At 43.6% G+C, this 19,383-nt stretch overlaps 2 protein-coding genes across 13 annotated transcripts in view; both read left to right on the plus strand.

Annotated features, from left to right (window-relative positions):
- The first annotated feature begins 8,488 nt into the window (after positions 1 to 8,488).
- LOC129393771 (putative uncharacterized protein encoded by LINC00269) lies at positions 8,489 to 14,411 on the plus strand. Its single transcript, XM_063596148.1, has 3 exons — positions 8,489 to 8,564; positions 8,733 to 8,860; positions 14,187 to 14,411. The coding sequence occupies exons 1-3, from the start codon at positions 8,489 to 8,491 to the stop codon at positions 14,409 to 14,411; spliced, it is 429 nt and encodes a 142-aa protein (XP_063452218.1).
- The window catches only part of PTGR2 (prostaglandin reductase 2), a 40,362-nt gene continuing 33,541 nt past the window's right edge, over positions 12,563 to 19,383 (plus strand). For 2 of the 12 annotated variants that reach the window (XM_063596324.1, XM_008977887.4), the window contains exon 1: positions 12,586 to 12,700. The gene's annotated coding sequence lies outside the window, so the exon portion shown is untranslated. Of the gene's footprint in view, positions 12,878 to 14,481; positions 15,977 to 17,705; positions 17,916 to 19,383 lie in introns of those variants that run through there. The other 10 variants (XM_055097849.2, XM_008977884.6, XM_008977885.4 and 7 more) reach the window with 10 other exon arrangements.

Here is a 19,383-nt window from a genome sequence, read left to right on the forward strand (position 1 = left end):
CTGATTTTGTTATGCACAGCCCTCTCCTACCCCGATCAAGGTACATCTTCCGCCTCCCACACAACCCAACACATCTACTTGGTGGCACTGTGCTATCTGTCAGAGGATATTATTGTAATACCAGCCTAATGGATTTTGTGTTCAGGTTGGTGAAATGATGAAATCAACTGAAAGAGGTATGTTCACAGCAATGTTTATTAAGGAGATCAGAAGAAATGGAGAATGGGCCAGGCACGGTGGCCCATGCCTGTAATCCTAGCACTTTGGGAGGCTGAGGTGGGTGGATCACCTGAGGTCAGGAGTTCGAGACCAGCCTGGCCAATATGGTGAAAACCTGTCTCTACTAAAAATACAAATCTCCACATCTTTTGTAAAACTAACTTTTGTCATGATAAACACTGAAGCAGGATGAGAAACAATTGCCCATACTGTAAAATAATTATTTGGAGAAAACTGGCCTTTTCCCAAACTGATGGTTGTTCTTTGAAATGTAAATTGCTAAATTTTATTTGTTTATGTTTAAATTTTTACTTATTTATTCACTCATTTATTGAGATGGGGTCTTGCTCTGTTGCCCAGGCTGGAATGCAATGGCACGATCATAGCTCACTGCAACCTCCAACCCCTGGGCTCAAGGGATCCTCCCACCTCAGCCTCCTGAGTAGCTGAAACTACAGGCACATATCACCAGCTAACCTTTTTTTTTTTCCACAAAAACAAGCAGCCTTTATTGCAGTATTACAAAACACTTTTCATTTTGGCAATATTTTACAACACATTTAGCTCTAAGGGTTGAGGAGGAGAAGGGTGGAAACTAAAAGGGGAAATCTCAATTAACATTTCTAAAAGAAAAACTGTCCCAGCCCTCCCACTCAAATAATCCAAATGTCACGGCCAGGCGCGTGGCTCACACCTGTAATCCCAACACTTTGGGAGGCCGAGGCGGGTGGACCACCTGAGGTTGGGAGTTCAAGACCAGCCTGACAACCATGGAGAAACCCTGTCTCTACTAAAAATACAAAATTAGCCAGGGTGGTGGTGCATGCCTGTAATCCCAGCTACTTGGGAGGCTGAGGTAGGAGAATCACTTGAACCTGGGAGGTGGAGGTTGGAGTGAGCCAAGATCGCACCATTGCACTCCAGCCTGGGCAACAAGAGCAAAACTCCGTCTCAAAAAAAAAAAAAAAAAAAAAAAAAATCACTTAATTTCACTACCCAAGAAGAGGCCACGAGGAAAGCAGCAGGCAAAACTCTGGCAATTTCACTATGGATCATGTCAGAGACAAAGGAATATTCAAAACAGTCATCAGTATGGTCGATTGCACTGATCATTTCTGTAGTCACTTCTTCCTCCAATTTTGCTTCCATAGCCACCTCGGTCTCCTCCATAGGTGCCTGGCTAACCTTTTTAAAAAAATTTTTGTTGGCCGGGCATGATGGCTCACGCCTGTAATCCCAGCACTTTGGGAGGCCGAGGCGGGCGGATCACCTGAGGTCAGGAGTTCAAGATGAGCCTGGCCAACATGGCAAAACCCCATCTCTACTAAAAATATAAAAATTAGCCGGACGTGGTGGCGGGTGCTTGCAATCCCAGCTACTCAGGAGGCTGAGGCAGGGAGAATTGCTTGAACCCGGGAGGTGGAGGTTGCAGTGAGCCGAGATTGTGCCACTGCACTCCAGCCTAGGTGACAGAGCAAGACTCCGACTCAAAAAAAAAAATTTTTTTTTGTAGAGCTGAGGGCAGTGGCTCATGCCTGTAATCCAGCACCAGCACTTAGGGAGGCCAAGGCAGGAGGATCACTTGAGCCCAGGAGTTCAAGACCAGCCTAGGCAACATAGTGAGACCCTGTCTCAAACAAAATTAAAAAATAGTAATAAAAATTTCTTGTAGAGACAGGGTCTCACTTTGTTGCCCAGGCTGGTCTCAAACTCCTAGGCTCAAGCAGTTCTCCTGCCTTAGCCTCCCAAAGTGTTGGGATTACAGGCATCAGCCCACACACCTGGCCCAGATTCTTTATCATACAACATTCCTTTTCTTTAGAAGGCTAAAGCACTGGACAGAGAGAGTTCAGGGAATGATGACAGTAACTGCTACACTGTCATTCAGTATTTCAGCATGCAGTAAAGCTTTATGATCGCTTTACTATAAAATATGAAAATCTGAAACAGTTCTTCAAAACATTTTTATTCTTGGACATAAAAATGGTGTTTGACTCTGCTACAATATCTCGTTGTTTTATTACAGCTTAACTATTTGCTTATATGTGCTATTCATATCTTCCCTTTGCTTTTTTCCCCATCTCCCAAAGTAGGTAAACCTATTGTTTTCACATAGAATGCATATAATTTTGGAAAACTATAATGCTCTAGTAAGTTATTCTATAAATTATTACTATAAATCACTAGTGTGAATTAGTATAAATCAAACAAGTAATAATAGTATTACTTTAAATCACTAGTATGATTCATGGTAATTTTATTCTTTATGTTTTCACGATTTCCTTTTTCCAACAGGTACTTATGGGCAAAATAATTACCAATGAACTGACATCAGCATGCTTTCCCCTGCTGTAAAAAATCTAAATGGAAATTCTGTATGTTTTTGTTTTTGTTTTTGTGGGGGACAGGTCCTTGCTTTGTCACCCAGGCTGGAGTGGTACGATCATAGCTCAGCATAACTTCAACCTCCTGGGATCAAGCAATCTTCCCATCTTTGTCTCCTGAGTAGCTGGGAATACAGGGGTGTGTCACCACACTTGGCTAATATTTTTAAAGATTTTTTGTAGAGACAGGGTCTCACTATGTTGCCCAGGCTGGTCTTGAACTCCTGGCCTCAAGTGATCCTCCCACCTTGGCCTACCAAACTGCTGGGATTACAGGCATGAGCCACTGTGCCCAAATTCTATATGTTTTTATGTCAAGGAGTTTGAAGCACTCATGTGCAGATATATATATATATATATATATATATATATATATGGCATAAAGTAGTATTTATGATCTGTATCTATATCATCATATGGATGTATACATATCAATAAAGTTATTATTTAACAAAAAACACCCAGTCACATGTGGTAACTTCTTAGGACTGAATTCTGGCCACAGCAGGAGAGCATGGTAGCAAATATCAATGGGAGACAGAAATTAAAGAGCTTTTGCCAAGAGTCATCACAATTGAGACTGGTTGATAAGAATGCATGCTGAGGTATGGATTGGCAGCTCATCTAAACCACAAGCTCTTGCCCACTATTTCTTCAGTAGCCAACAAGAAAAAGGGAATAGCTGGGGCCAGATATCAGGAAGTGCCCCCTGGACTATAAGAAGGGAGTCTCATAGGATTGGCGGAGCAGCTAGAGGAGAAACAGCAGCTATTATATTAAAAAGAAGTGTTTGAACCTATATGATGCTAGGCCTTATCTACTCCTGGGTTCTCAAGAATTGAACGTGGAAAAAGGAAAATGCAAAAAACAGCAGTTAAGTTTGTTCCTACAGCACATGCTTTTACTCTGAAAGTCTCTCCTCTCAGCAGTAATTTAGCCCAACTCCTGTATCAAGATTCTTATGAGGCTGGGTGCTGTGGCTCACACCTGTAATCCCAGCACTTTGGGAGGCCGAGGCAGGCTCATCACTTGAGGTCAGGAGTTCAAGACCAGCCTGGCCAACATGGTGAAACCCCATCTCTACTAAAAAAATAATAATAATAAAAAAAAGGCTGGGCATGGTGGCATGCACCTGTAATCCTAGCTTCTCAGGAGGCTGAGGCAGGAGAAACACTTAAGCCCCGGCAGCAGAGGTTGCAGCGAGCCAAGATCGCACCACTGCTCTCCAGCCTGGGCGACAGAGCAAGATTCCGTCTCAGAAAAAAAAAAAAAAAAAAAAGAATCTTGTGAAATGACAAGATCACAAGTAAGGGTGTTATTATTGCAATAATGTACACTTCATTTTTCCACTACTGAAGGAGAAAACTCTCTGGGGAGTGAAAATCAACACTCAGTTTAACAATAGTGCTGCATATAAATTCACATCAAAATGTAAAACCAACTTAGTTAAAAAAAATCCAGATAAAATGAAATGGGCCATGATAATGGTATAGTCTTTCAATTATGGGTCTCATGTTATAAGGATGACATATTATTTCCTAAATGTTGATTAAGGTTCTCAATACCACTGGTGGTAAATAAAGGGGTAGCCATTTCACAGATGAGAAAATTAAGACAAGAGAGACTCTATGACTGACCCAGAGATGAATGAGAACTCACAGAGAAGATGCAGAACTGAATTCCTGATCTCAGCTCCTTTCTCAACTGCTTATCTAATATTTTCCCTTTCTTTCTTTTTCTTTTCTTTTTTCCCCTCCCTCCCTCCCTTCCTCCTTCCTTCCTTCCGTCTTTTTCTTTCTTTTCTTTCTTTCTTCCCCCGCCTCCTTTTTTTTCTTTTGAGACAGGGTCTCACTGTGTCATCCAGGCTGGAGTGCAGTGGGGTGATCACAGCTAACTGCAGCCTTGACCTCCTGGGTTCAAGCGAGTCTCCTACATCAGCCTCCCAAGTAGCTGGGACTACAGGTACACGCCACCACGCCTGGCTAATTTTGTTCATTTTTTGTATAGACAAGGTCTCACTATGTTGCCCAGGCTGGTCTCAAACTCCTGAGCTCAAATGAAACTCCCACCTCGGCCTCCCAAAGTGCTAGGATTACAGGTGTGAGCCACTGCACCCAGCGTATCTAATGCTTTTCAAACCCTGACCACAGAGCTTGAAAGTCTTACTGAGAGAAACTCCGTCTCTACTAAAAATATAAACATTAGCTGGGCCTGGTGGCATATGCCTGTAATCCCAGCTACTCAGGAGGCTGAGGCAGGAGAATCACTTGAGCCTAGGAGGCGGAGGTTGCAGTGAGCCAAGATCATGCCACTGCACTCCAGCCTGGGTGACAGAGCGAGACTCCGTCTCAAAAAAAAAAAAAAAAAGTTTATCAGCCAATATTGACACATTATTGTTAACTGAAGTCCAAAAGTTACATAATTACATTAAGATTTACTTTAGTTATTTACTTATTTTTAGAGAGACAGAGTCTCCCTCTGTTGCCCAGGCTGGAGTGCAGTGGTACAATTATAGCTCACTCACTGCAGTCTCCACCTCCTGGACTCAAGTGATCTTCCTGTCTCAGCCTCCCCAGTAGCTGGGACTACAATCACGTGCCACCACATCTGGCTAATTTTTTAACATTTTTTGTAGAGAGAGGAATCTTATGTTGCCCAGGCTGGTCTTGAACTCCTCACCTCAAGTGATCCTCCCACCTTGACCTCCCAAAGTGCTAGGATTATAGGCGTGAGACACTGCACTGGACTGGGACCATTAAAAACAAAATTTTTTTTTGAGATGGAGTCTTACTCTGTCACCCAGGCTGGAGTGGCAGTGGCCTGATCTTGGGTCACTGCAACCTCTGCCTCCTGGGCTCAAGTGATTCTCCTAGCTCAGCCTCCCCAGTAGCTATGACTGCAGGTGTGCACCACCACGCCCAGCTAATTTTCATATTTTTCTGTAGTAGAGAGGGGGTTTTACCATGTTGGCCAGGCTGGTCTGGAACTCCTTACCTCAAGTGATCCACCTGCCTCAGCCTCCCAAAGTGCTGGGATTACAGGTGTGAGCCACCGCACCCAGCCCCGGGACCATTTTTTTTTTTTTTTTTTTGAGATGGAATCTTGCTCTGTCACCAAGGCTGGAGTGCAGTGGCACGATCTCGGCTCACTGCAAGCTCCGCCTCTCCTGGGACCATTTTTTAATTCAGTTGATTGTCTTCATATATCCTTGTTTTTTTGTTTTCTTATTCAGACATTCAGCAGCCATATCTCATAATTATCTTCATACTATTGAGTTATGAGTTCTTTACGTGTTTTCAATATAAGCCTTTTATCAGATGTATGATTTGCAAATATTTTCTTCCAGTCTGTGGCTTATCTTTTCATTTTCATTTTTTTTTTGGTTTTGAGAGAGAGTCACAGTCTGTTGCCCGGGCTGGAGGGTAGTGGTATGATCAAGGCTCACTGCAGCCTCAACCTCCCAGGCTCAAGTGATCCTTCCACCATAGCCTGCTGAGTAAGTTGGGACTACAGGCCTGTACCACCACACCCAGCTATTAATAATTATTTATTGAATTTCAGTAGAGACAAGGTCTCCCTATGTTGCCCAGGCTGGTACAGAAATCCTAAACTCAAGCAATCTGCCCGCCTTGACCTCCCAGTGTTGGGATTACAGGTGTGAGCCACCACCCATGGCCCTTTCATTTTCTTAAGGTACTTTATATTTTAAATTTTGATAAATTCTAATTTATCACATTTTCTTCTATGGTTTCTGCTTTTGGTGTCTTTTTTTGAGTTTTATATTTTTACCTCTTAGGTTTTGGTTTATAATCCATTTTGAATTAATTTTTGTATTTGGTGTGAGCAAAGATTCAAGTTTCTTTTTGTTGTTTTTGTTTTCCAGGGTTTTGCTTTTGTTTTTTGGTGTATGGATATCCAATTGTGCCGGTATCATTTATTGAGATTATCATTTTGCTACTGAGTTGTCTTGACCCCTTTGTAAAAAATCAATTAACTGTAATGTAGGAAGGGTTTATTTCAAGACTCTTCTCTTCCATTGATCTATTTATCCTTGCATCAACACCACAATGCCTTGATTACTACAGTTTTTAAAATACAATATTTATACGATTTAAGAATACATCCTATGCCAGGCGCAGTGGCTCATGCATAATCCCAGCACTTTGGGAGGCCAAGGTGGGCAGGTAACTTGAGACCAGGAGTTTGAGACCAGCCTGGCCAACATGGTGAAACCCTGTCTCCACTAAAAATAAGAAAATTAGCCAGGCATGGTAGCATGTACCTGTAATTCCAGCTACTTGGGAGGCCAAGGCATGAGAATCGCTTGAGTGAGCTGAGACTGTGCCACTGCACTCCAGCCTGGGCAATAGAACAAGACTGTCTCAAAAAAAAAAAAAAAAAAAAAGAAAGAAAGAAAAGAAAGCAAGCTTGGAAGTGGATTCTTCCCCAGCTGAGTCTTCTTATGAGACCACAGCCCAGCCCAGACTGGCAGCTTGATTACAGAGACCTTGAGCCAGAATTACCCAGCTAAACTGTGCACGGCTTCCTGATCCTTCAAAACTCTGAGATAATATAATAAAAGTTCATAGTTTTTGTTTGTTTGTTTGTTTGTTTTTTGAGATGGAGTCTAGCTCTGTCACCCAGGCTGGAGTGCAGTGGCACAATCTTGGCTCACTGCAACCTCTGACTCCTGGGTTCAAGTGATTCTCCTTCCTCAGCCTCCTGAGTAGCTGGGATTACAGGCGCCTGCCACCACACCCAGCTAATTTTTGTATTTTTAGTAGAGACGGGGTTTCACTGTGTTGGCCAGGCTGGTCTCGAACTCCTGACCTCGTGATCTGCCCACTTTGGCCCCCCGAAAGTGCTGGGATTACAAGCATGAGCCACGGAAAAGTTCATTGTTTTAAACCACTAAGTTTTGGGGGTAATTTGTTTGCAGCAATAGGTAACGATACAACAGCCAATCTTCAAAAGTTTTTTTTTCAAGGTTATTTTCACTTGGCATGCAAGAATTTCTAAACCTCTAAGAGTTTTCAAGCTCTCTTTTCTGAAATTGTACTTCAAAGGACAGATACATTAATGGGGAACAAAAACATGTTGATCACATTTATAAATATCCATACAACTTGGTAATCATATAAATGTTCTTAATTTAACACCTTATACGGTTAGAGTCTTTGAAATGATTTTATGATACAGAAATGTCGCTCTTCATCAGTAACTGCAGGGGAGAGAAGAAATCTCATTCATCTCTTTCTGGGACTCTTTTTGTTAATTTTGAAGACTTAGCATTTTTAAGGTCAGGCTCTGGATTTCATTAGTCAGCATTATATGTAAAATGTAGGCTAGTGGAGCTAAATTTTACTGACAGAAGTGGAGGAAGAAATATAGCCGGGTGCAGTGGCTCATGCCTGTAATCCAAACACTTTAGGAGGCCAAGGCAGGTGGATCACTTGAGGTCAGGAGTTCAAGACCAGCCTGGCCAACATGGTAAAACCCCATATCTACTAAAAATACAAAAATACAGGCATGGTGGTGGGTGCCTGTAGTCCCAGCTACTTGGGAGGCTGAGGCAGGAGAATCACTTGAACCTGGGAAGCAGAGGTTGCAGTGAGCCAAGATCCCACCACTGCACTCCAGCCTGGGTGATAAAGCAAGACTCCATCTCAAAAAAAATTAAAGTAAATAAATAAATAAATAAGCTTTTATTTAATAGCAGTGAAATAGCTTATAGCATTCAAGCCCCTAAAGAGATCAGTCATACCAATAGGAGGTACGGGGGAGAAAATTTTGCTTTGCAATTTTGAGATACATTACCCACAGTGACTTTAACTAAAAGCAGTGGGAGAAAATTCAGGTCCAACAGAGGACAACTCTGACTGGCCATGTTAGTTCCAAGCTCCCCGGGGAGTTCAGCTTCTCCTGTTGCCCAGTCCTGCTTTCTTCCTCTTCCTCCGATAGGTATTGATTCAAAAGGTATTCCCTAATAGACATCCTGCATACCAAACTCCCCATCAGGGTTTGCTTTCCAGAGAACCCACCTTGTAATAGGCAGAAATATGACCTTTTTCTAAATGCTCAATTTTTCTGAAAAAGCATTTATTTAAGCTTGAGTTTCACAGGATTCAGTTACAGCATTTTTTTTTTTTTTTTTGAGACAGAGTCTTGCTCTGTCGCCCAGGCTGGAGTATAGTGACGTGATCTGGGCTCACTGCAACCTCTGCCTCCCAGGTTCAAGCCATTCTTTTGCCTCAGCCTCCTGAGTAGCTGGGTTTACAGGCGCTCACTACCATGCCCGGCTAATTTTTTGTATTTGTATTTGTATTTTTGTATTTTGTATTTTTAGTGGAGACAGGGTTTCACCATGTTGGCCAGGCTGGTCTTGAACTCCTGACCTCATGTGACCCGCCTGCCTCAGCCTCCCAAAGTGCTGGGATTACAGGCATGAGCCACCGAGCCCAGCCAGGTGTGGTTTTTATCTCCTACTTTGTTCTGTTATTTCTTTAGGATGTATGTTTGGGTTTGAATTTGTGTCATTATGAACAATTATCACCTCCATGGAAAAATGTTTTATTTAGCATCAAATAATCTTTGATGTTGCACTAAGTGTCATATACCATGCAGGTTGGTCAAACTTGAATGATTTCTCCTGAGTAATTTGCTATCATACGAGGTTATTTTCATTTAAAAATAATTTAATGAATGAAAAAACTAAAAAATAATTTAATGAATGAGTATACAAACATATTAGATTAAGTATTTATATTTATTTTATTTATTTATTTATTTTTTTTTTTCTGAGATGGAGTCTTGCTCTGTCGCCCAGGCTGGAGTGCAGTGGTGCAATCTCTGCTCACCGCAAGCTCTGTCTCCCGGGTTCATGCCATTCTCCTGCCTCAGCCTCCTGAGTAGCTGGGACTATAGGCGCCCGCCACCACGCTCAGCTAATTTTTTTGTATTTTTAGTAGAGACGGGGTTTCACCGTGTTACCCAGGATGGTCTTGATCTCCTGACCTCGTGATCTGCCCACGTCAGCCTCCCAAAGTGCTGGGATTACAGGCGTGAGCCACTGCGCCCGGCCAAGTATTTATATTTATTATGCATTTTTTTTTTAAGAGACAGAATCTCATTCTGTTGCCCAGGCTGGAGTGCAGTGGTGCAAACACAGCTCACTGCAGCCTCGCCCTCCTGGGCTCAAGTGATCCTCACACCTCAGTCTCTCAAGCAGCTGAGACAACAGGCACGCACATCACACCAGGCTAATTTTTAAAATTTTTTGTAGAGGTGGGTTTTGCCATGTTGCCTAGGCTGGTGTTGAACTCCTGGGCTCAATCGATCTTCCTACCTCTTGGCCTACCAAAGTTCTGGGATTACAGGTTTGAGCCACAGTGCCTGGCTTTTTTTTTTTTTTCTTTTTTTGAGACAAAGTCTTACTCTGGCACCTAGGGTGGAATGTAGTGATGAGATCATAGCTAGCTGCAACTTGGAATTCCTGGGTTTAAGCGATCCTCCTGCCTCAGCCTCATGAGTAGCTGCTGGGACTGCAGGTGTGTGCCACCACACCTGGCTATTTTTTTTGTTTGTTTGTTTGTTTTTGGTTGTTGTTTGTTTTTTGTAGAGATAGGGGTCTCCTATGTTGCCCAGGCTGGTCTGAAACTTCTGGCCTCAAGTGATCCTCCTGTCTCGCCTCCCTAAGTGCTGGAATTATGAGTGTGAGCCACTGCACCTGGCCTATATTTATCATGCTTGAATGAAACAATACATACTATGTATTTTTTTGGTAAGATGGAGATGAGAAGAATTGACACTTCCTTCTAGTGAAGTCTAGAAAATGATTCTCAGGGCTGGGCGTGGTGGCTCATGCCTTTAATCCCAGCACTTTGGGAGGCCAAGGCAGGTGGATCACCTGAGGTCAGGAGTTTGAGACCAGCCTGGCCGACATGATGAAACCCCATTTCTACTGAAAATACAAAAATTAGCTGGGTGTGGTGGCATGCACCTGTAGTTCCAGCTACTCAATAGGCTCAATTGCTTGAACCCGGGAGGCAGAGGTTGCAGTAGGCCGAGATCGTGCCACTGCACTCCAGCCTGGGCAACAGAGAGAGACTCCGTCTCAAAAAAAAAAAAAAAGAAAAGAAAAGAAAAGAAAAAAGAAAAAAAAGAAAACGATTCTCAGGAATTGCTTGAATGATGAGAAGGAGGCAGTACAAAGTTCTGCAAAGAGGGAGGAGTAGGGAATTCCAGATTTATGGCAAATATAACAAAGGGTCAGGTGCTTGGACTCAGGCAGGATAACTTGCTCCTTTACTTATTAGTTACTTAACCTGACTTAGAACTTAACTAGCTTAACTTCGGTTTCCTCATTCATAAAATGGTAATAATAATAATAGGGCTGTTTTGAAAATTAAATCATGTAGGCAAAAAATCATATAAGGCATTATCCAACTCAAACTACGCATTATGTAAATGATAGTAATCCTTGGTGTTAGAGAAAATTTAGAAGAAGAGGATAAACTGGATAGAAATGTACCTATAAATCCTCTACTCATCTCTTGAATTTTTGGGAACTCATTTTGGCGAGAAAAATCACACTTGTTACAAGGAGTTCACAGACCCTAGAATCAAGAGAGCTAAAACTAATTAATACACATATATTTAAAAATTTTGAGACAAGGTATCAGTCTGTCACCCAGGCTGGAGTGCAGTGGTGTGATCAAGGCTCGCTGCAGCCTACTGAGCAGCTGAGAGACTACCAGCAAGCACCACCACACCTAGCTAATTTCATTTTATTTTTTATTTTTTGAAGAAATGCGGTTTCACCACGTTGCCCAGGCTGGTCTCGAACTCCTGACTCGAGCAATCCACCTGCCTCTGCCTCCCAAAGGTCTGAGATTACAGGCGTGAGCCACTGCGTCCAGCCCCAAAACTAATTTAATATTGCAGGGCTTCTTTTCTATTTTGAAAGAGTGTTTCTTTTAAATCAAGTTCTAGATTACCTTTATTTTATACTACTTTTTGTCTATTTGAGCATTTTATTTTTCATCAGTTGGTTTAAGTCATTACAAAAGGCATTGAAGGTCTGTCTACCTGTCCATGACAGATAAAAGAGATTAGCTCCTGTCTGAAAATGTTTGCAAAGTAGTGTAATTCTCCTAGTCCTTCCTAAAGCTTTCCCAAAGAAGCAAAAATATTCAGACATAAAGCTACCAGGAACTCCAACCTGTTTGATCACTATTCCCTTGCTCACCAACCTAGTCATCTTTCAGCTACTCCATGCATGACTTGTGCTGAGCTATTAGCTCCCACATGAATACAAGCAATTCTTATACCTGCCTAATTCAGATGATCTTTCTTAGGGTTTGAAGTCCCTGGGGATCCGAAGCTGTCCTAGGTATACACTTCTCTCAACCCAGTCCAGCACAAAAGGAGACGACTAACGATGAATGAAATTGAGAAATCAGCCCACACTGGTAATCTTGGAGGAATTTGGTATTCTTCGTGAAATAAAAGAGGCGCAAAGGGGCCCTGGATTAGGGTCCGGAGAGAGGGGTTTTATCCCAGCACTGCCCCTAACCAGCTGAAAGGTAGGTGGTCCAAACACATCAGCTCTCCAAGACTCAGTTTCCCCATCTATAAAACAAGGAGTAGGCTTGACGGTCCCTGTCTCACTATAATTTCCCAATCGAGGTTCAGGGAGAAATCCACACAACTAATAAAACTTCTTCACGGACTGCTAAATGTGAACTCACTGGTCAAGGCTGCAAGATTTGCTCTTTGGGTCAAGGCAGTAGGGGCGGCCACAAGGAACCAATCTCAGTTAAGTTATTAATGCACTTTGCCCAGACTAGTAACTCTCCCCTGACGTTCCGCATTTCCCTTGCTTCTCCCGGAAACGTGGGGCGCCCAGGAATCCTAAACTTCCAATCCCTAAGCTTCCAAACCCCGCCCCTGGGAGGGGAGGGGGCGCGGAGCCGGGCCTAGTCGCGCGCCTGCGTACTGCGGTCAGAGGGCCGAGGCCTGGGGGCGAGCTGGGGTCGTGCAGTACAGCCTCTTTCCGGCAAATCACGCGAGATTTCGTTCACCCTGCCTCCACGACGGTCAGTGACGCGCGAGCGGCTGCAGCGACTGTGCCTCCCGAAGCTGCTTCGGGCCCCAGCGGTGAGGGAGAAGACTCTCAACCAGGGTGACTTCTAGGTGTCCTCCCGGAGCTACCGGGGACACTGGCGTTATTGCCCGGAACACTGAGATAGGGAATGCTCGAGAAGCAGAAGCAGGTTTTGGGGTTTTTTTTTGAATTACTGGGGGAAAGCAACCTGAGGTTTTGACGTAATTGTGTTTGAGGTGCCTCTGAAACTTTCATTTAACACAGATTTGTTGAGCACGTACCATGTGCCGGGCATAGGGGATTGGACTCACATTTTTGTGTGTGTGTGACGGAGTCTCGCTCTGTCTGTCGCCCAGGTTGGAGTGCAGTGGCGCGATCTCGGCTCACTGCAGCCTCCATCTCTCGGGTTCAAGCGATTCTCCTGCCTCAGCCTCCCGAGTAGCTGGAATTACTACTACGCCCGGATAATTTTTTGTATTTTTGGTAGAGACGAGATTTCACCGTGTTAGCCAGGATGGTCTTGATCTGCTGACCTCGTGATCTGCCTGCCTCGGCCTCTCAGAGTGCTGGGATTACAGGCCTGAGCCACCGCGCCCGGCCTGGATTCACATCATTGAACAAAGCAGACGAGTCCTTATCCTCTTAGCGCTGACGAGCTGGGCAGTTAGTTTGAAATTCTGGGCTAGAGACGCAAATTATTATTAATTTCCATATAAAGTGGTTGGTAGGAGGAGCCACAGGGCTCAGGGAGGTCACTGAGAAAGGGAAGAGCAAGATAGGAATCTCCACATGCAAGACTTCGAGAGGGGAAGGGGGAGACCAGAAAACCGGAAGGGGAGGAGAAGACTGGCAGAGAGATCCAGAAAGACACGTGGTTTGTTTGTTTGTTTTTTGAGACAAAGTCTCGCTCTGTTGCCCAGGCTGGAGTGTCCTGGCTGGATCTCGGCTCACTGCAGCCTCAATCTCCTGGGCTCAGGCAGTTCTCCAGCTTCAGCCTCCCGTGTAGCTGGGACTATAGGCGCCCACCACCACGCTTAATTTTTGTATTTTTAGTAGAGCGGGGTTTTGCCATGTTGGCCAGACTGGTCTCGAATTCCTGGCCTCAAGTGAGCCTCCCACCTCAGCCTCCCAAAGTGCTGGAATTACAGGTGTGAGCCACGGCTCTGGGCCCAGAAAGATACGTTTTATAACAAGGCGTGGTCAACAGGGTTGCTAGTGGCAGAATAATCGCACGAAATAAGGGTATTAAAAGGTATTAGGAAGCTCATGTGATGGAAATAGCAGGTGCCGTGTTGGAGTATGGGTTCTAGCGTTATTACAAGTTGGGCGACCCTGGGCGAATTATTCTCTTTCTGTACCTCTTTTTTCTTCTCTTTTTTCTTTTTTTTTGAGATGGAGTTTCGCTCTCGTCGCCCATGCTGGAGTGCAATGGCGTGATCTCGGCTCACTGCAACCTCCACCTCCCGGTTTAAAGCGATTCCCCAGCCTCAGCCTCCAGAGTAGCTGGGATTACAGGCGCCTGCCACCACGCCGGGCTGATTTTTGTATTTTTAGTAGAGGTGGGGTTTCGCCGTTTTGTCGGAGCTGGTCTTAAACTCCTGACCTCAGGTGATCTGCCCACCTCAGCTTCCCAAAGTGCTGGGATTACAGGCCTGAGCCACCATACCCATCCCCTTTTCTCATCTATAAAATTGAGAGGATGATATTACCAACCTCACAGTTTTTTTGGGGTGAGGGTGGGGGAGGTGGTTTAAACAGGCTAGTGAATGAGTCTGTGCTCAGTTCCTGGCATTTAGGAATATTAAGGAAACAGGTTGAGAGAAGGGACTTTTTCCAAGTTCCCACCTGGTTAGAACTAGGAGAAGTACTCTGTTCTTCCTACTTAAATCACCTTTCCCTTTTACCAGGCTGCAAGGTAAACACTCAACACACTCTATCATCACATCGGAGCAAATTCATCTGTTATTATTTTGGAATATTAGCACCAAGTAGGAATAGTATTCCAGGCAAATAGGATTTGCTGAGTTTTTTTCCCCTACTTGGGATGAATTTAACAATCTACCCTTCTTTCAGATCTTGGAACTTGATGTGTCTTATTTTAGCTGTTAATTTTATGACTAAATCTAGGTATCTATATTTTATTTATTTTTATTATTTATTTTTTTTTTGAGACAAAGTTTCGGTCTTGTCCCCCAGGCTTGAGTGCAATGGATCAGTTTTGGCTCACTGCAACCTCCGCTTCCCAGGTTCAAGTGATTGTCCTGCCTCAGCCTCCGGAGTAGCTGGGATTACAGGCACCCGCCACCACGCCTGGTTAATTTTTGTATTTTTAGTAGGGCAGAGTTTCACCATGTTGGCCAGGCTGGTCTCAAACTCCTGACCTCAAGTGATCCACCTGCCTCAGCCTCCCAAAGTGCTAGGATTACAGGTGTGAGCCACCGTGCCCAGCCAAGTTATCTATATTTGAAATGTGTGTTTTTTTGGTACTATTGAGGGATATCACACAATTATCCTATATTAATTGTAGTATTTGACACTTGAAAAGTTTCTAATGTAATGCAGAGTGAGAGAACTTTAATAGTATATTTTTCATGCTGATAAGCAGTGTTTGGACAAATCTATAACATATTAATATGTTAAACAAATAAAGCATACCATTGACAGTAATTAGAGGGCACATATGATATTTCATTTGGAAAGACTGCTTTGAAAATTTAGCCATTATGGTTCTATTACTACTTAAGGACTTTTAGACCCACTTAATTTGGAAAACTTTGGCTTTTTAATCCTTATATAATTGACACATATGGTGATTCTGTAGAAAGTTTCCTTTTTAAAACATATGTAGCCCTACATGACATTATGGACCTCTTGGTGTGATGAATGGATGTGGCACCACCCTTAAAGATTCTTGCCTGAAAAATTGAACCTGAAGTAATCAAGCCTCTAGATGTAACTAGCAGTCATGGATAAGGGGAGGAGATAGAAGAAACATTTCCTTCTTTCTTTAAAAGCTAGTCATTTACCTTGTGATGGTAAATGACACCATGAGGAAGCAATCAAAGAACATTCTACAAGCAAAGTAATGAAGAAACAAATCAAGGGCATGAAATAAATGGAAGGGAGACTCAAACTGTAGTATGTGGACCTTGAATCCTGATTTTAATGAACCAACTGTAAAAAGACATCTTTGAAACATTTTTGAAACCAACTGTAAAAAGATATCTTTGAACATCCTGAAACATCAGGAAATTTGAATATGCACTAGGTATTAGATGATGATAAGGAATTGCCAGTACTACTATTAGGTGTAATAATGGCATAGTGTTTATGTTTAAATCTGTGATGGCTGGGTTATAGTCATTTGCCATATAATGACAGTTCAGACAATGACAGACGATGAGCTTCCCATGACATTATAATGGAATTGAAAAATTCCTCTTGCCTGGTGATGTCATAGTCATCAGAACGTTATAGTGCAATTACTTTATTTTTATTATTTATATATTGAGACAGGGTCTCACTCTGTCACCCAGACTGGAGTACAGTGGCGTGATCTCGGCTCACCGCAACCTCCACCTCTTGAGTTCAAGCAATTCTCCTGCCTCAGTCTCTGAGTAGCTGGGATTACAGGCGTGCACCACCATGCCTGGCTGATTTTTGTATGTTTAGTAGAGACAGAGTTTCATCATGTTGGTCAGGCTGGTTGTGAACTCCTGATCTTAAATGATCCACCTGCCTCAGCCTCCCAAAGTGCTGGGATTACAGGCATGAGCCACCACGCCCGGAGTATTACTTTATTTTTTAAGAAATTTAGTGGGGCCAGGCGTGGTGGCTCATGCCTGTAATCCCAGCACTTTGGGAGGCCGAGGCGGGTGGATCATGAGGTCAGGAGTTTGAGACCAGCCTGACCAACATGGTGAAACCCCGTCTCTACTAAAAATACAAAAATTAGCCGGGCATGGTGGCACGCACCTGTAATCCCAGCTACTTGGGAGGCTGAGGCAGGAGAATCACTTGGATCTGGAAGGCAGAGGTTGCAGTGAGCTGAGATTGCGCCACTGCACTCCAGCCTGGGCGACAGAGCAAGACTCTGTTTCAAAAAAAAAAAAAAAAAAAAGAAAGAAAGAAATTTAGTGTAGTCTAAGTGCGTCTAAGTAGCCTACAGTAATGTCCTAGGCTTTCACATTCCCTCACCACTCACTCCCTGACTCACCCAGAGCAACTTCTAATCTGGTAGGCTCCATTCATGGTAAGTTACCCTATATAGGTATACCATTTTAAAATCTTTTTTTTTTGTTGTTTTTTTTGAGGCGGAGTTTCACTCTGTCACCCAGACTGGAGTGCAGTGGCGCAATCTTGGCTCACTGCAATCGGGTTCAAGCGATTCTCCTGCCTCAGCCTCCCAAGTAGCTGGGACTACAGGCATGCGCCACCTGCCCACCGGCTATTTTTTTGTATTTTTAGTAGAGACAGGATTTCATCATGTTAGCCAGGCTGGTCTCGAACTCCTGACCTCAGGTGATCTGCCCGCCTTGGCCTCCCAAAGTGCTGGGATTACAAGGGTGAGCCACCGCTCCCAGCCCATTTTTAAATCTTTTACCCCATATTTTTACTGTACTTTTTCTATGTTTAGATACACAAATACTTACCATCGTGTTCCAGTTGTCTGCAGCATTCAGTACAGCAACATGCCATATAGGTTTGTACCCTGGAAGTTATAAGCTAAACCATATCACCTAGGTGTCTAGTAATCTGTACCATGTAGGTTTGTGTAAGTATACTCTGATGTTCACACAATGATGAAATCACCTAATGTCACATTTCTCAGCATGTATCCCAGTAGTCAAGCTGTACAAAGCACTCACAAGAGTGCTTGGCACATAGTAACACTAAGGGCTTGATTTTCTAATTTTCACTGGTGGATAAAGTAAGCAAAGTGATTTTCAGCAAGTCAGATAGTGCTAGTACTGGAACTTGTTTGCTTTCTTCATTAGCTCAAATTCTAAATCCAGAATAAACTGGCCAGATGTAGTGGCTCACGCCTGTAATCCCAGCACTTTGGGAGGTCGAGATGGGAGGATCACTTGAGCCCAGGAATTCGAGACCAGCCTGAGCAACATAGCGAGACCTCATCTCAAAAAACAAAACAGAATAAACTGATCCTTTACTTATTGGCCATATTGTGATATGGAATTTCCTATAAGGTAAGGATTTTTAAATTCCTTGATATATTATTTTTATTGTCAGCTAAACTATAAAAGAATTTCCTTTTTTTTTTTTTTAATTCACCACTGATAAGAAGGCAAAGGAATTTCCATTTTGATGAACGAATAGAAGAGCCTTTGAAAATTTGGTTACGTGGCTGGGCTTGGTGGCTCATGCCTGTAATCCCAGCACTTTGTGAGGCCAAGGTGGGCAGATCACTTGAGGTCAGGAGTCCAAGACCAGCCTGGCCAACATGGTGAAACCCTGTCTCTACTAAAAATACAAAAAATTAGCAGGGCACCGTGGTGCACGCCTGTAATCCCAGCTACTTGGGAAGCTGAGGCAGGAGAATTGTTTGAACCCAGGAAGCAGAGGTTGCGGTGAGCTGAGATCGCGCCACTGCACTCCAGCTTGGGTGACAGAGTAAGATTCTGTCCCCCACTCCAAAAAAAATTTTTTTTGATTACATGTCAATTAAGCAGTTAGTGTTTTGTTTTGTTTTGTTTTGTTTTGTTTTTTTGAGACAGAATCTCGCTCTGTTGCCCAGGCTGGAGTGCATTGGCGCGATCTCGGCTCACTGCAAGCTCCGCCTCCCGGGTCCACGCCATTCTCCTGCGTCAGCCTCCGGAGTAGCTGGGACTACAGGCGCCCGCTACCACGCCTGGCTTATTTTTTTGTATTTTTAATAGAGACGGGGTTTCACCATGTTAGGCAGGATGGTCTTGAACTCTTGACCTTGTGATCCACCCGCCTCGGCCTCCCAAAGTGTTGGGATTACAGGCGTGAGCCACCGCGCCCAGCCGCAGTTAACGTTTTTATTTTGCCACTAGATTAACTGCTAGCTCTGGAGGAATATATCATGTTGTTTGTTTTATGTTTTTTTCTTGTCTTTATTTAAAAACAAGTGCAGTATTAAGAAGGGAAAAGAATAGAACAAGGGGTTTGGCCTGTAACTGACTGAACAATCAGTTGAGATAACTCACTACCTTTGGACCAGCCTTGTGTTGTTTTCTTTTAATCGAGCCATAGGAGGCTTAATCATGATGGTGTGTTTGAAGATGAATGAGCTTGAATTATCTGAGACCAAAAACATTTTGCCCCACTGGGGCCGGGAGTGGTGGCTCATGCCTGTAATCCCAACACTGGGAAGCTGAGGCTGGCAGATCACGAGGTCAGGAGATTGAGACCATCCTGGCTAACACAGTGAAACCCCGTCTCTACTAAAAATACAAAAAAATTAGCTGGGCATGGTGGCAGGCACCTGTAGTCCCATCTACTCGGGAGGCTGAGGCAGGAGAATGGCGTGAACCCAGGAGGCAGAGCTTGCAGTCAGCAGAGATCACACCACTGCACTCCAGACTGGGCAACAGAGCGAGACTCCGTCTTTAAAATAAATAAATAAATAAACAAACATTTTGCCCCACTTAATCTTCAATGAACTTGTTCCTATTAGTTAAAAATTCTAAC

Source organism: Pan paniscus, chromosome 15, assembly GCF_029289425.2.
Source record: "Pan paniscus chromosome 15, NHGRI_mPanPan1-v2.0_pri, whole genome shotgun sequence".
In the NCBI taxonomy this organism is placed as follows: Eukaryota; Metazoa; Chordata; class Mammalia; order Primates; family Hominidae; genus Pan; species Pan paniscus.

What these genes read in the sequence shown, in the direction of transcription:
- LOC129393771 (XM_063596148.1), top strand. Translation starts at nt 8,489, where the DNA reads ATGTTAGTTCCAAGCTCCCCGGGGAGTTCAGCTTCTCCTGTTGCCCAG. An exon ending in TCTTCCTCTTCCTCCGATAG is followed by an intron (nt 8,565 to 8,732) that starts GTATTGATTCAA and finishes CACAGGATTCAG; the next exon opens with TTACAGCATTTTTTTTTTTT. An exon ending in GCCATTCTTTTGCCTCAGCC is followed by an intron (nt 8,861 to 14,186) that starts TCCTGAGTAGCT and finishes GTTTAAAGCGAT; the next exon opens with TCCCCAGCCTCAGCCTCCAG.